The 17922-nt window shown below is 44.2% G+C and overlaps 1 protein-coding gene across 1 annotated transcript in view; it reads left to right on the top strand.

Annotated features, from left to right (window-relative positions):
• Window positions 1–17675, top strand: part of BPIFB2 (BPI fold containing family B member 2) — a 65182-nt gene extending 47507 nt beyond the window's left edge. The window contains exons 12-16 of the mRNA XM_063960401.1: window positions 1962–2029; window positions 2105–2156; window positions 5201–5264; window positions 7556–7632; window positions 17508–17675. Of these exons, the coding sequence (XP_063816471.1) occupies window positions 1962–2029; window positions 2105–2156; window positions 5201–5264; window positions 7556–7632; window positions 17508–17549 (303 nt within the window). The 3' untranslated portion in view covers window positions 17550–17675. The remainder of the gene's footprint in view (window positions 1–1961; window positions 2030–2104; window positions 2157–5200; window positions 5265–7555; window positions 7633–17507) is intronic.
• Window positions 17676–17922: the final 247 nt, after the last annotated feature.

The raw sequence follows: 17922 nt of genomic DNA, 5'->3' as shown, positions 1-17922 counted from the left end.
TTTTTTCTCTAGGATGCTGATAGCAATGAGATTACTTCCCAAATCTGGCACGTACAACACATCTTGGATATCAGTAACAACGGTTTCTCCTCCAATTCTTAAATGCACTTTGATTGTCCCAGCTTGTGATGCAGTAAGGACTTTATTTCCAATCTCTGTAACTGTAGTGGGTACACACAGTGTTAAAGAATTGAACCAATGCTTATTGCAACTCAAATGCCTAGTGGCCCCCGAGTCCATGTACCAGCAATCCTTCCTGTCTGCTACATTTAGTGTTGACTCATTTGTCTTGTCACACTGCTTCTGCACACCACTGGAATTTCTCATCCTGCAATCTGAAGCTTTATGTCCTATCTTGTGACACACAAAACATTTGAACTTGTGCTTTTTAGACTTTGTGGCCTTTGTGATCAAGGCAGATCCCTCAGCTATGGTCTCAACAGGAATACGTTCTTAGAACTGTGGTAGCTTGGCCCTTACAATCTCTGTTGTCAGCTTAGTGTCATTTGACTCTAAGGCAACAACCCAAAAATCTAATTCTGGCATCAGATTCTGCAACATAGCCATTGACATCTTCCTCATCCACCTGTGCCCCCACAGATGGCAACTGCTGAGCTATTGACAATAACTTATCAATATAATCCTTCATGTCCTTGCAGGCACTCAGTTTCGTTCCATATAGCATGCATCTCAAACTTATCCTTCTCATCAGACCTTTGTCTTCATATTTTGTAGGGCTATCCACATGTCCTTAGCTGACACTTTCCCACTGACTATTGAATAGACATACTGCTCCATAGCTAAACCTATCGTCCCCATGGCTCTGTCTATGTCATCTGGGTTTGGACTGCTCCTGGGTTTTTTGTGACCGTCCACAACTTTTCCCACTTAAGCTGTATCTCCATGGCAAACTTCAATGTAGCATAGGTTTCTGAACCTTTCAGTTTAGCAAAGTTCATACTGTTCCCTGTTATACATCTTCTGTGCACTTGTATAAAATGTCACTTTGAACTTTATCTGTGTGTTCTTTTATTCTCCTATTACTCAAAACACGTAAGGGGTTAATCTTCAAGCACGCGGGTCTGGACCCATAACCTGTTGGCAGAGTATTGCGGTACTTGGTGCAGTGCCGTTAGTCCACACACTAATGAGTAAATAGCAATTGGGTTTATTCATAATACACACAGGTGACTTGAGTATGCAGCAATAGTATGCAACTGGTCTGTTCTAACAAACAGGGTAACACAGGTATTGGCGGTACTTATCAGTGTCCTGATGTGGCTGCGGTATGACTGTGGGGATGGCTCCAGTGATAAGAGACGGAGGACTGCACGGCTTGGGAGGGGGGATTCGCTGTGCAGGGCTGCAAACGCTTGTGCAGAGAGCTGCACAAACAAAAGTTTGTGCAGTCTCTGCACAGCTCAGGACTTACTCACCTGCTGTGACGATCTGGGATGTTGATGACATCAGGAACCCTCCCTGAAAACGGCCTGGCACGCCTGCGTTTCTCCAGACACTCCTAGAAAATGGTGAGTTGCCGCCCACGAACGCCTTCTGCCTGTCAATCTTTTTGCGATCGCTGGTGCGATCGATTTCTTCATTCGTTTCATTGATGCCCATCGCCGGCCGTCGCCGGCCAGCGACGCGCCTGCACATTGCGACCCGTGCAGCGTGTGAATGGGTCTGAATGAGGCCCCATATACTAACATTTGCGTCATGCTGATTTATCAGACTTCCATATTATTCTTCAAACTAAACATAATTCTGTGTCCTTAGTCACAAAAGTTCCTAAGTTGGCAAGTATTACAAGGGGTATAATTACCATTCTCATCTAAAGAACTACTGCAGTTAGCATTAAGGAAGGTTATGTTCTAAAGCCTTTTTTAGTGAAAATGAAACCTTTGTTGATGAGAATTAATACGTGGATTATTTTTCACCAAATGCCTCCATTTCCTGTACAGGGTGCTAACTTAGTTGCCAAGTTGGACGTAGAAGGAGGAAAGCTGAAGACTTCAGTGGCTCTGCAAGGGTATGCTATTGTTTATAATCTCTGCTTTTTATATGTTCTGCTCAAATATTAATGTACATATTTTGTCTGTTACAGAGACCTCAACATTGCAATTACATCTACTTCTTTTGGAAAATGCAGCTGTGATGTAAGTTCTACACCAGCAGAGGAGGGGCAACCTGAGAACTTATAGTGGCTCTAGGAAAATTTCTGGAAGTAGCCTCACATACTGTATGTTGGGTCAAAACAGCTGTAACTGCAACACACAATTGATGAGGATTGGCACACAATTTTCATTGCTGCTCACTGTGGCCACACAAAACATTTGTTGGGGATATGTGAATAATTCACTTTCTTTCTTTATCACATTTGCTATCACCATCCTGCAAAGGTACAAAATGTGTTCACCCTGATCGCACCCACGAATGGGTCGCACAAGCGACTGCCTTGTGATTGTGACTAGCTGCAGCAACCTGCAACCTGTTCGGGGCAGGGATGTGCGGTGAGGCAAATAGCTCAGGAGGCACTGGCTAGTACGATAGCCAGATTTACATACAATATAAGAGCCAATGGGTGCATGTGGACATTATACACAGGTGAAGTAGTATAAACCGCTGGAAATTTGGTGAGTTTTGATCAGAGATGTGCGGAAAAGATAGGCGTGAAGGCGGTGGTGGGGGAGGGGGGGAAAGGGTGTTATGGGCACTGCCTCACTTGTCATAGACTTTTTACTCCAGAGTTTTGACTATACAAATGATTAGAATAATACAGAAGGTATATCTAACATATTCTTTGTATTTATCATATATTTTATAAAGTCAAAACTAAGGTATATACGTTAGTATAACAGGAAAGGACCTGCTTCACCTGCCTCACCTCACCACACGTCACTGGTTCAGGGAGAGTACGCACCCATGCGATCCTGCACGCAAGCACTCTAGTTGCAGCAAATTAGTTGTGTTTGCCGTGGCTAGTGGCAAAGATGAGCACTCATCTATACCTCCACTGACCTACATTAGATAAAGTTAATGTAAGTAGTTTTCTCATGTTTTGCATGGGGAAGCTATTGCAGGAGAGCTCCTACAAAGGCCACCACAGGTGATACACAGCATTTGTAATTACATACTATGTTGCTGGATAAATAGGTAAAATACCTAAAGAGAAAAACAAAAAACAAAGAGCACCTGCGCTCTGTTGCTGTATGAGGGGTATATCCCTCAAATAAATAAATAAATTAAAAATTGATAATTAACATAAAGGACGGTAGGTTAAGTTGAATTAATATATACTCAATTTAATCAAAAATATGTCTAAAAACACAAGATGTCTTTCACATAAAAAAACACTTCAATAGATGAATTCATAGGTCAAGGAATATTCACAAAACCCCTTAGTAGAAATATGCATCATACCCCAGGCTAGGATTCCCTCCAGAATAAAGTCCACACTGACGAATAGAAGTATAGGTGAGTGGTAGAGTTCAATCGGTCCCTTTTAAGCACAAAGTGCAAGCTTTTCCATGCAGGTAGGGATATCTCCAATCTCACCGCAGTTGGTAATGTCCAAAGGAGAGAGTCCAATTGGTGCCGTCCGGGTAAAGTTAAATAGAGAGTTCTCCAATTTCATAAAGGGTATAATTGTGAAATGTCCAGCAATATCGTCTCAACGCGTTTCGCTGGTGTTGACAGCCAGCTTCCTCAGGAGTGAAAGGGACCGATTGAACTCTACCACTCACCTATACTTCTATTCGGCAGTGTGGACTTTATTCTGGAGGGAATCCTAGCCTGGGGTATGATGCATATTTCTCCTAAGGGGTTTTGTGAATATTCCTTGACCTATGAATTCATCTATTGAAGTGTTTTTTATGTGAAAGACATCTTGTGTTTTTAGACATATTTTTGATTAAATTGAGTATATATTAATTCAACTTAACCTACCGTCCTTTATATTAATTATCAATTTTTAATTTATTTATTTATTTGAGGGATATACCCCTCATACAGCAACAGAGCGCAGGTGCTTTTTGTTTTTTGTATCTCCACGTATTGGGGATCTACCACCCCCCCCGCACCAGCGGCCTTTGACAGCGCCCTCCATTATATTCTTAAAATACCTAAAGAGCCCTACACACTGGGTGATGTTACTGAAAGATATGAAAGATCTCGTTCATTAATGAACGAGATACCATTCATATCTTTCAGTGTGGAGGTACCAGCGATGAACGATGCGCGGCCCCGCGCTCGTTCATTACTGGTGCCCCATTGTCTGTGCATGCAGGCCAATATGGACGATCTCTTCCATATTTGCTTGCACTGCTATGGAGCCGGGTGACGGGGGGAGTGAAGAAACATCACTCCCCCTTCATTGCTTCCCCGCTGCAGGGTCGCCCGTCGGCCGTATCTGCTGTCGGGCAGCTCGGTGGCGGATCTACAAGTGTGTAGGGCCCATACAAAAATGCCAATTTGCACCAACATCATAATGATCACCATACAATAAATAGAGCATTTTTGGGGGTAATTCCAAGTTGATTGCAGCAGGAATTTTGTTAGCAGTTGGGCAAAACCATGTGCACTGCAGGGGAGTCACAATTAACATGTGCAGAGAGAGTTAGATTTAGGTGTGGTGTGTTCAATCTGCAATCTAATTTGCAGTGTAAAAATAAAGCAGCCAGTATTTACCCTGCACAGAAATAAAATAACCCACCCAAATCTAACTCTTTCTGCACATGTTATATCTGCCTCCCCTGCAGTGCACATGGTTTTGCCCAACTGCTAACAAAATTCCTGCTGCGATCAACTTGGAATTACCCCCTTAGAGACCTATATTTATTACAAAGAGCATCTCAGTGATCAATATACAGTACAATGCAAAGCAGTGGATGCCATATAAAACAGAGCACACCAGTGGCTACTATACAATACAGAAAGCATCCAAATGGCTTCCACACAATACAGTGATCAGCCTAGTAACTACCATACAATACAGTGATCAGCCTAGTAACTTTCACACAATACAGTGATCAGCCTAGTAACTACCATACAATACAGAAAGGATGTCATAGGTAGTGGCTGTATTATTTTTTTTATGACAATTCACTAATTACCCACCATCTACCAGATAAGCAGTACAAAAGAAACAGATTTTTGCACTTATTGCTTTCATGTATAATGTATATTTCTGTTTTTGTCATAGCCATCATTACTGAATGGATACATGCGAGCAGTGTTAGAGAAGGCATACTTGCTTCAGATAAATGGTAAGATTTTTGTCTATCTATAACAATCAATTAACAAAAAAAACAAAAACAAATACTGTAAACAGATTAAACTGAATTGCAACTTCTAAAAAACTGTTTTTAACCTATACTCCATATTAAGCAAAATAAAATAAGTTATACATGTAGCTAAAATGCAGTTTCTTCTTTTGTGGTATCATGTAACATTATGTACCTTTAAAAATGTCAAGATGGTGGCACATACATGGCTGCCAAATTTCTAATGGAAGGGCCTTCAGCAGGGCCGTAAGTAGATGTGTGCGGAGAAGGCACTGCACATAGCGCTGCAAGGTAGGGGTCGCTGTTGGCGGCACTTGTCAATTATCTGTTTCACTTGCAGCTTTCTTCCCTTTTAGTAGTCCAGCATCTCCTAACCACCGCTGCCTCCCACCATGACCCATTCTGTCGCTAATACCTATACAACATTCGTTAACTCAACTTGAGATTTCTTTGTTATTCAGTCATGCTGTCCTTTATTACATTTCAAGATGCTGACATACCTGGGATTCGAACCCTATGCCTGTGGCATTGCAGTCAGACAATCTATTCATTGAGCTATCTGCCCTTGCATAGAAAGGTAGATAATTCTAGGCTAGAGAATGCTAACTATTTAAAGCTTACCTTGTACTTTGTGAAAAAATTATCAGCATTGCAGCTGCTGAGTAGATCTATGTAGTGTGTGGCTGCAAGAGATTAGATGTGTGGTTGCACACTACATAGCTCTGCTCAATTGCAATGCTGATTATTTTTTTTACAAAGTACCAGTAGTATATAGTTCTTAGTTTTTATGTAGGATCAAATAGCTCAATGAGCACAGTGTTTAATTAGAATTCAATAGGTTATTGGTTTGAATCCTGGGTATGGCAGTATATTGAAATGTGTTAATTGATAAAAATAGGGGGATGCGGTCAATTTACCTGCAATCAAAATCCTGACGGTCAAAATAACAACAACCATTGACCGACGGTCACAATCCCGACAAGATCAAAATCCCGACATGGTCAAAATACCGACATTTAAAATACCGACAAGGTCAAAATACCGACATTTAAAATGTTGACAGGTCAAAAAGTCAACATGAGTTTTTATGATTTTTTCATTTCATTACAACATAAATATAGAAGCATTAAGGTGCATTTTTGACCTATCATGGCCGCAACCCTTCAGATATCTGCATGGAGACACAAGAACTGTAATAAAGGAGTCCACAATATCCAAACAAGTGTATTTGTTTCACATTTGTTTTGGAAATAACCCTTAGTATTCCAGATTGAAATACCGGGTTGCTCCCAGGATTTTGAACACCGGTCCAACACAGATGCGACTCGACTGAGACCCCTTGCAGACTGGTGGCTTCATTCCTGGGTCAACCACGTCACTGAGTGTCGGCATTTGGAGATCAGCTCCTATGCTGTAAATGGGTCCCAGGTCGTATGGACATGGGTTACCAATTTACACTTCACCTCAACCTGCGTTGGTCCAGGAATAACTATGGTTGCTTCCCGAGTTGACATGTCGTGTCACTCAACCCAGGTTTTTTTTGGGGGTGGGACCCAATCAGACTGAGCAAAGTCCTGTGTTGCTGCGTGTTCACGTGCGATAACCCGGAATATTGCTGCTGGTCTGAAAGGGGTATTAAAGTCATGACCCTTCTTTTAGTATTGATTTAGCATTTTCATGTAGTTTTGTTTAATTACTCTATTATTGGATGGCAGTTACAGTATGTGTATTAATTTTCATTAAAATATAGATCTTAGAATAACAAGTTTATGTAGAAATTAATATTCAAGTAATTGTTTCTTTTAATTTTCTTTTTTTGAATTACTGGTAAAAGACAAAAGTTTAGGAATACGTGTGCATTTAATGTATGTGCCAGTGGTTCTCAAACTGTGTACCATGGAGCCCTGGGGTGGCTGAGAACACTTGCAGGGGTGCCTTGGATTGGAGGTCCAGGACAAATTAAAATTATTGATGGTCAATGTACTAGGCAAAACCAGTACTGGTGGCTGACAATCATATATGTGGATAAACACAAGCTAATCTTGTCCCTCACCACACATCTGAACCTAAGGATGAATAATATAAACACAATTTACTTAATTTAATATTTCTTTCTACATTTCTCAATAAGAAACTTTTGGCCTAGGGGATCCGTAGAAAAAAATTCTGATACTCTAGGGAGCAGTGATTCAAAAAAGTTTGAGAACCACTGGTATAAGCACAAGTGTAACTTTTTTTTATGTTAAACTGATGTTATATATGTTATTTTTCAGCTGAGCTGAATATGGGAATATCTCTACCATCATTACCAAATGTACAACTTGTTCACGAAGCTGTGGAGATAAAGGAGGTAAGCAAGTATTGTTATAGTAGTTTTGAGAAGTGCACTTAATTACATACAGTATAAATACATATATATTTTCAAATGTACTAATTAATGAACAAATTAACTAATTAATGAACATTTTCTAAATTCTATTCTGTGCTGTTTTGAAAATGCAAGAACAGTATCCCATTTCTAAAACTACTCCTTTCCAGCTCCTTCCTTTTGTCACGGGGACTGGGTTTTGTGAATCCGGAATTGTGGCGTGCGGTTTGGTATCGGTGACTTTAGGCAGGATTAGCCGAGCAGGTTGAATGAAAGTCTTTTCATAGAGCTTTAAAGGAGGTTCCACAGGTGCCCTAGCTGTTTACTTGTTTGGAGCGGTTGCGTCGGCAGGACCTGTACATCTGTGGATGAACGTCTGGCGGAAACCCGGATAGGAAGACTGTAGACTGGGGTAACTGAGACTCGCTGAGAGGGATGGTGACTCGGAGAGGTCAGCATACGAGGAGAAATAACCGGGTGTAGATCCAGCAATCCAGGTGAGAACTCAGGGAATAGGATGCTTTAGAAGCAATGCTGTGGAGCACAGGGAACTAGCACACACAAGGCTGTGTGAGAGACGTTGCAGTGGCAATTTGCTTACCCAAAAATCCCTAGATTTATACCTGCAGACTGTTTCCCATTGGTTTAGCAAACCTTGCAGGTGACTGAGTGTTTTAGCAGAATAAATGTGTTTAGGGAGTAGTCCTCACTGGCGCCAAGCAGCTTAGATGCAACAGATTTCATCCAACCCAAAAGGAACGTTCTGGTGATGTTGCACTAAAGTCTTTTAGCGCTTGTGATGTATTGCAGTTTTCTAAATTCTGTTTTTTGACTGAGTGTTTTAGATTAGCTGACCCTTCCAACGCGGCGACGCCCATCCCGGACCTCTGCAGCTGGAAGCTGCACAAATGTTTGCTGCTGCCTCTGAGCCCTCTCCTCCCAGACATGCCTGCAAGTTGTGCCCCTCGCCAGCAGCCCACACCCCCACCGGAGGGACCGCGCCAGAGCATCCGGACAGGTAAGTACCGCTGGTCCCGGAACCCGATCCGCCGGACTGTGACATTACCCCCCCTTTTAGGGATGGCCACTGGACAGCCACCAGGTTTGCTGGGATTTTCTTCATGGAACTTGTGAAGTAAAGCGGGAGCATGAACATCCAAAGAATCCTCCCAGGAACGCTCCTCAGGACCGTAGCCCTTCCAATCCAGAAGATATTGTAGACGTCCATGTCTTACTCGGGAGTCTAGGATCTTCTTGATCTCGAATTCAATACCACGATCCGTGACAACCTTTGGAGAGCGAGGAAGGATCTTACAAAACTTGTTTAACACTAAAGGCTTCAAAAGAGAAACATGAAAGGCTGGGAAGACTTTCAGGTACGGGGGTAACTTAAGCCTATAAGTTACGGAATTGATGATTTGTTCAACTGGGAAAGGCCCAATGTAGCGAGGAGCGAACTTCATAGATGAAACACGTAACCTTAAATTGCGCGTAGAGAGCCAGACCTGATCTCCAACGGCCAATTTAGGTACCACCCTTCTCTTATCAGCCCAGAACTTATAGCGAGCGGAGGCTTTTTGTCGATTTTGGTGAACTTTTCGCCAAACTCCGGAAAGTCTCTTGAGAGATTCCTGAACCGCAGGAAGATCTTGAGCTGGTAAAGCCAGGAATTGAGGAACTCGAGGATGGAAGCCATATACGGTATAGAAAGGGGTATGACCTGTAGAAGAGTGGTAGGAGTTGTTGTGAGCAAACTCTGCCCATGGTAGTAGTTCTAGCCAGTCGTCTTGACAAGAAGAGACATGAATTCTGAGGAACATCTCCAAGTCTTGATTGACTCTCTCTGTACTTCCATTGGTTTGAGGATGATATGCCGTTGAGAATCTTAACTAGGGCGGCACAGAGAGCCCTCCAGAATCTAGCCACGAACTGGACTCCCCAGTCAGAAACAATTTCGGTCGGAAGACCGTGGGACTTGAAGATCTCTGCAATGAAAAGCTGAGCTAACTCGGGTGCGGTGGGAAGACCCTTAAGAGGTATGAAATGAGCCATCTTAGAGAAGCAGTCTATGATTACCCAAATAGTAGTAAATCCTTTACAAGAGGGTAAATCCGTGATGAAGTCCATAGAAAGGTGGGTCCATGACATCTTAGGAATAGTTAGGGGTATTAGCTCTCCCGCTGGCCGAAGACGAGGGATCTTATGCTGTGCACACTTGGTGCAGGAGGCGATAAAAGAGGAAACATCAGACTTCAGTGCAGGCCACCAAAACGAGCGTTGGATAAGGTCGGTTGTCTTATGGACTCAAGCATGACCTGAAAACCGGGAGGTATGGGCCCAGGTCAGTAATTTCTTCCGAAGGTGAGGAGGTACAAACACTTTTCCCAATGGAGGCTGTAGTTTAGTGGAGGCCAAGTTCCGAGACTCCAATACAGGCTGAGGAGAAGGAGAGTCATTGGAATCCTCAGAGGAGTAGGATCGGGAGAGAGCATCTGCCTTCTGGTTTTGAGTACCAGGTCGAAAGGTTAGTGAGAAATTAAATCTTGAGAAGAACATTGCCCATCGGGCTAGACGAGGATTCAAACACTGAATATTCCTGAGAAAGATTAAATTCTTATGATCAGTGAAAATAGTGATAGGAAACTTAGCCCCCTCCAAGAGATACTCTTCCAATGCTAACTTAACAGCCAGTAGTTCTTGCTCTCCTATCGTATAGTTCCTTTCTGCTGGTAAGAACTTCTTGGAAAAGAACCCGCAAGGATGAAGTTTGTTGTCATTCAGACGTTGGGAGAGAACTGCTCCCACAGCATCGGCCGAAGCATCTACTTCTAAAACAAAGGCTTTATTGACATCGGGTTGCCTCAACACTGGAGCTGTAGTAAAAGCCTGTTTTAATCGTTGCAAAGCTTCGTCTGCAGATGTTGACCATTCTCTGGGATTAGCCTCCTTTCGAGTGAGAGCAGTGATAGGTGCCACTATAGAGGAGAATCCTTTGATAAATCTCCGGTAGAAATTTGCAAAACCCAAAAAGCGTTGGATTGTTTTAAGGGTGGTGGGTTTGGACCAATTTAGAACCGCTTGTACCTTGGCTGGATCCATCTCTAATCCTGAACCAGATATTATGTAGCCCAGGAAGGGCATGGAGGATTGTTCGAAAATACATTTTTCCAATTTGCAGTACAAATGATGTTGGCGAAGCCTCCGCAGCACCTCTTGGACTTGAGAACGGTGATCTTTCAGGTTGGTCGAGAAAATTAGTATGTCAACTAAATAGACTACTACAGAACTATAGAGTAAATCTCTGAAAATTTAATTTACAAAATTTTGGAAAACTGCTGGTGCGTTGCTAAGCCCGAAGGGCATGACTAAATACTCGAAGTGCCCATCACGAGTGTTGAACGCCGTTTTCCATTCATCACCCGCTCTGATCCGGATCAGGTTGTATGCTCCCCTGAGGTCCAACTTGGTGAAGACAGAGGCACCCTTAACCCGGTCAAATAGCTCTGAGATCAAGGGCAACGGGTAACGATTTTTTATTGTTATGTCGTTCAGACACCGGTAGTCGATGCAGGGACGAAGACCACCATCCTTTTTTTGGACGAAAAAGAACCCCGCACTGGCTGGAGAGGTAGAATGCCGAATAAATCCTCTAGCTAGATTTTCCTTGATGTATTGCGACATGGAGTCGGTCTCAGGGGCCGATAGAGGATATATTCGCCCTCTAGGAGGAATCTTTCCCGGAATCAGGTCAATAGGGCAGTCCCAGGGTCTGTGGGGTGGTAAGACTTCTGCTGCCTGTTTGCTGAAGACATCAGAAAAGGAGGAATACTGAGACGGAATTTGTGGTAGGATCTCCAGTTGGCTCTTATTCACATGTTTAACACTGGTAAGACAAGTTTGAGCACACGACTCTCCCCATGCCAAAATTTGCATATTCACCCAATTGATTCTTGGGTTGTGCTTCTGGAGCCAAGGAAGTCCCAAAACAATTTCATGAGTAGCTATTGGAATGACTAAGAAATTAAGTAACTCCTTATGGAGAGCTCCTACACATAGCTGAAGGGGAAGAGTCTAGTGGGTAACTACTCCACTGCAGATTCGACTTCCATCTACAGCGGAAAGGGCAACTGGTCGGGAAAGCTCAACTGTAGGAATCCGTAGTCGCTGTACCACATCTGCCGTGATAAAGTTTTCAGCAGCTCCCGAATCTAGGAGAGAGAAAAACCCTTTAGAACCCTGTGGCAGGCCCAAAGAAACCTCTAGGACAGGCTCAGAACGAGATGGAGACGATGTCACCACTCCTAACCTAATGTCTCCTCTTCTGGTTAGGAGCGCTAGTTTTCCGGACGCTGGGTGCAAGAGGCTACCAAATGTCCTGAACCTCCGCAGTATAGGCACAAGTTCTCCCTGCGTCTTCTCTGACGCTCCTCTGGCGAGAGACGAGACCTATTGATCTGCATAGACTCATCCTGGGACGCTTCAGCTGACACACTCGAGGAAGAAGGCGGAGGAGGACGGAACCTTGGGCGCTCCCCACGATTCTTCTCTAACTGGCGCTCTCTAAAACAAAGGTCAATCTTGGCACAAAGGGAAATCAAGTCGTCTAATTTGGGCGGAAGGTCCCGGGTAGCCAACTCGTCCTTGATTTTGTCAGACAGACCTTTCCAGAAGGCCGATACTAGTGCCTCCTCATTCCACCGTAATTCTGAAGCATAGGTCTGGAATTGTACTACATACTGTCCCACAGACCGGTCTCCCTGCCGGAGGCGCATTATCTCGATTGATGCCGACGTGGTTCTTCCGGGCTCATCGAAAATTTTTCGGAAGGTAGCGATGAATTCATCATATTTGTCAAGTAGAGAATCAGCTCTCTCCCACAGGGGTGACACCCAATCCAGGGCTGGACCGGCCAGGAGGGAGACGATATATGCTACCTTTGCCTTCTGTGATGGAAAGTTAAAGGGCTGTAAAGAGAAATTAATCTCACACTGGTTTAAGAACCCGCGGCACATCTTCGGGTTCCCGTCGAATTTGGTGGGCGTCGGTAGTCGCGGGGATGAAGGGGAAGCTACCATAGGAACTGGGGCGGTTGGCACTTGCTGAGTCTCCGGGCGTCGACCAGTGGCGACATGAGCAATGTCGGCTTGCATGGAATCCTGGCGGGTAGCCATCCCTTGAATAAATTGAGCTAATTGGCGCTGGGATTCCTCTAGACTCTCCAGACGAGCTGCTATGCCCTGCAGAAGATCCGTACCGGAACCATGAGGACCCTCCGGATCCATAGGGCCAGTGCAAACTGTCACGGCGACTGGGTTTTGTGAATCCGGAATTGTGGCGTGCGGTTTGGTATCGGTGACTTTAGGCAGGATTAGCCGAGCAGGTTGAATGAAAGTCTTTTCATAGAGCTTTAAAGGAGGTTCCACAGGTGCCCTAGCTGTTTACTTGTTTGAAGCGGATGCGTCGGCAGGACCTGTACGTCTGTGGACGAACGTCTGGCGGAAACCCGGATAGGAAGACTGTAGACTGTGGTAACTGAGACTCGCTGAGAGGGATGGTGACTCGGAGAGGTCAGCATACGAGGAGAAATAACCGGGTGTAGATCCAGCAATCCAGGTGAGAACTCAGGGAACAGGATGCTTTAGAAGCAATGCTGTGGAGCACAGGGAACTAGCACACACAAGGCTGTGTGAGAGACGTTGCACTGGCAATTTGCTTACCCAGAAATCCCTAGATTTATACCTGCAGACTGTTTCCCATTGGTTTTGCAAACCTTGCAGGTGACTGAGTGTTTTAGATTAGCTGACCCTTCCAAGGCGGCGACGCCCATCCCGGACCTCTGCAGCTGGAAGCTGCACAAATGTTTGCTGCTGCCTCTGAGCCCTCTCCTCCCAGACATGCCTGCAAGTTGTGCCCCTCGCCAGCAGCCCGCACCCCCACCGGAGGGACCGCGCCAGAGCATCCGGACAGGTAAGTACCGCTGGTCCCGGAACCCGATCCGCCGGACCGTGACACCTTTATTTTTGGAGCAGTAATACAGTTGGATTATTGGTTTAATGACTATTTTCAGGCTGTTTAATGTATATTTCCTTACAGGTACAGAAGCATTAACCCAATATCATTTTAAAGACAGGAGACTCCTCAGAGCCGGCCCTAGCCAATATGATGCCCTAGGCAAGATTTTGGCTGGTGCCCCCTAGCACCACCGCTGGTTCCGCCTCTTTCCCAGCACCATCACCCCTCACCCACAGCAGTCCTTATTTTGGTGTTTGTACCCCCTATATTTTAATTAGGAACAGATCGCACATTTGGCGCACAGACCAAAAAGGGGTGTGTTTTTGCTGGCAAGGGGTATGGCCACACAATTGTAACCCCAATTCCAATTACGCCATACAGTACTGCAACTTTATTCACATTTGATCATGCGATAGTGTCCATAATTCATATTACATCCCACAGTAGTATCACTTTACCTTAAACATTACTCCTCACAGTAGAGCCCCTTATTCACATTACATCACACTGAATTGCTCCTTAATCACATTACACCACACCTTATTGCTCTTTATTCACATTAGACGACACAGTTGTGCCCTTTCCATACGCAACGCCACATAGTAGAGCACCTTATACACATAATGCCACAAATTAGTAATGCATTTATACACATAATTCCACGCAGTAATGCCCCTTACACATATGAGACACATTAATGTCCTTATAAACATAATGCGCCATACACATTATGACAATCTTTATTAATGCCCTTTTACAAATAATGTCCCTTACACATGCCGCACATTATTAATGCCCTTATACACATAATGACACACATAGTGCTCCCTACACATTTGCTGCACATTATTAGTGCCCCTATACACATAATGACACACATACAGTAGTACCCTGTTACACATATGCCGCACATTATTAATGCCCTTATACACATAATGACACACATAGTGCCCCTTACACATATGTTGCACATTATTAATGCATTTTTACATGACACACATAATGCTCCTTACACATATTCTGAACACTACTGCACAACCAACCCACTCACATGCACACAGCACTCACACTGCCACTAACACTGTGACCTCTGTCTCTGCTTGGATACAGATGTGTCCTCATAAATCTTGCCTCAATGCTAACGTTGGGCACCTTTTTTTATGAAAATGCATCTTATTTGCATTGTTATATGGCTAGGATGCACAAGCAGCTCCTGCTGATTATAATTATATGCAGCATGCCTATATACCGTGTGAGACTGTGGCTGTATCTGCATATGAAATGCTACACACAGAATATAGGCATGCCGCATATAAATTTAATCAGCAGAAGCTGCTGATGCCCCTAGGCATATCAAATGCCCTAGGCAATTGCCTAGTTTGCCTATGCTTATGGCCGGCTCTGAGACTCCTTTTTATTCGGCATTACATTTTTAGGAACTAATAATTGCAGCTTGACTGAAATGTAGCATCACCAATGGGATCAGTATGAGATCCCGACAGTCAGGAGACCGACGACGGGAGCCCGACAGCCGGGATCCTGGTGGCGAGCACAGCGTGTCCCCTTGTGGGCTTGCTGCGTTTGGGTTCTATTCCCCTTCGGGTGGTGGAGTGGACCACCACCCAAGAGGGGTAACCAGCTGGCGGTCGGGACTCCAACCGCCGGTATTTCAGCTTGTGTCAGGATTCCAGCATCGGTATCCAGACCGCAGGGATCCCGACAGGTGTTAAAGTGACTGCCTCCCTCACCAATATACTGGTCACAGTTTCTAGTTATATCTAGCTGGGTATAATATCCTGGGTATTGAATAGTTTTTGCATGCACAGGTTTTGCATCAGACCCAATTAGATTGTTGTATTAAATACTTACTGCATGTTTATTGTAATTAGTTACATGATGTTTCTCACAATTATGCTATGAGACATGGAAAGTACCTATAAGTACAAAAGACATGACAACTGCTCTATATTATCAATGCAAGCCTTTATTCAGTCAGTCACAAATGCAATTATTTGCTGTTTGCATGGACAACGCTCTGGAATCTTTTTCTTGTCTGACTTGAGACTGGCTGCAACTAATATTGCTTCCAGATCGCAAACCCAGGTCGGACCCGGCTTTTGAACCCAGGTCCAACCAGGTTCAGACCTTTTCACATTGTAGTTTCGACTCAGGTTATTCCCGGGGTTGGTGCTTTTCACACTGAACTCGGGTCACCCATGTTAAACCCTGTGATGTGATTTAAAATGAACTGTTCTGGGTCATATTGATGAGGTTTCAAAGGAAATAAAAGGAGGCGCTGGGAACTGCTCTGACCAGATACATAAACAGCCAATCAGCACCTTTTTCTGAGACCCGGGTTGAATATCCCGGGTCAGAGGCTTTCACACTGTACAATGAGCCGGGTCCAACCTGTGTTTAACCCTTCTTTTAACCTGGGTTGAAATGCAGGGTTGCTTGACCCGGGATATTCACTTTGGCGCTTTCACACTGCACCTCGACCCGGGTCGACTTGGCAACAATCCTTCAATAACCCAGGTTATTTTTGGAATGTAAAAAGGATATAAGGGATGAGACCAGGGCTGGAATAGACGTTAACTCACAGAAAGTGTGTGTCCGTACTGGGCATGCAGCACAGGCATATGTATAATACCCCTTTCACATTGCCAATGCAGGATCCCACCCGGGAATTGGAAACGGGTCCTTTCCGGGTGGGATCTGGCATTGGACGCTGCTGCTGGCTTCCCCGACCCGGCAATAAGCTGGACGGGTTGCCATATCAGTGGGAGGTGGAGCCGGCAGCGGGGTCGGAGGCAGCGCTGGGAGATCAGTAATGCTGAAGAAATCACCAGCAAAATTATGAAAAATGCCATTTTCCCGGCAGTTTGCGCATGCGCAGCAAGGAAATCACTGGGAAAATGGCCGCTGCGCATGTGCACTAGACTCTGGGACAGCGCTAGAGTTGCCTAGTAAACCTAATGTCCAGAGATATGGTGCTGCTGGCTAGAGAGGAGGGGGCTTAGACAGAGCCTGCACACGAGCCTCCTCCTCCCTAGATGTGCCCCTGGCATGCAGTAAGGGGCATGATGTGGGTGTGTAATCACAAATTGCAACAAACATGGCCACCGAAGAGTCTCCAACTCAGCATTCTAAAGTGGTCTAAGCTGTGTCGGCTCATACCCTGGTGTAGGTGTAAAAGTTGATAGTGATACTGCAAAGCTACTACTGAGGAATGTGTCTAAATTGTTGCAATATGCATTTATTCAAATGTACTACAAACAAAACAGCAGGAGCACTGTATAAAAGTCTTTATTTATCATTATAATTTCACAAATAATAATATATTCAATAGTTGTTTTTGATTCGTGCAGCAATTCAGATTATCCAACTCCAAGCCACTTGGATACTTTAGCTGCACAGTCCAATCTTTGCCTTCAGTATAGTTCTATTGTGCGCTGTATGTTTGTCTGTGAAGCCATACAGTACCTGCTATTGAAATTCAGGTGCATGTCAGCCAGGAAAACAAGAGGAGGGAGCCACAGGCAAGGGGAGGGATTCACAGCTTGAGTTTGGCGATGCGACTTATTATGAATAGGTTGAAGACTTTGAAAACCACAAACTGCGATCATGTTTAAAATACTGACTGTGAATAATGCCCTGCATTACTGATGGCTTCCTGTAAAGAAGCCACTGAAAAGTAATGTCATGACCTGCTGGGAATCACTATGACACTGCAGGAAGACATTCAAGTGTGTGTCCTCCAGGGGGCAACACCTCATTATGCTCACAACCATGACTGGTACTGTATATACTTCGTTAAATGCCTGTATCATTTTTTCTGTCCACAGGATTATGCAGTAATGTCATGCGATCTTCAATATGTCAAGTAAGCAGCGTCAACATTCAATTATGGACAAGCAGCACAATACCTATGAATATCTTACATCAAGTGGAATTTTTTTTTAAATAGATGGAATATAATTCATGCTTTACAAACAATAAAACCGTGCAATACAGCATTCGTTATTATTTGCCTACTCAGCATAACATACAAGGAGCGTACAGTGGGGGTAATTCCAAGTTGATCGCAGTAGGAATTTTTTTAGCAGTTGGGCAAAACCATGGCCCTCATTCCGAGTTGATCGCTCGCAAGGCGAATTTAGCAGAGTTGCTCACGCTAAGCCTACGCCTACTGGGAGTGTATCTTAGCTTCTTAAAATTGCGACCGATGTATTCGCAATATTGCGATTACAAACTACTTAG

This window comes from Pseudophryne corroboree, chromosome 3 (genome assembly GCF_028390025.1).
Source record: "Pseudophryne corroboree isolate aPseCor3 chromosome 3, aPseCor3.hap2, whole genome shotgun sequence".
NCBI lineage: Eukaryota > Metazoa > Chordata > Amphibia > Anura > Myobatrachidae > Pseudophryne > Pseudophryne corroboree.
Note: the sequence above shows the minus strand (reverse complement) of the source record. Positions and strands in the feature narration are given on the sequence as shown.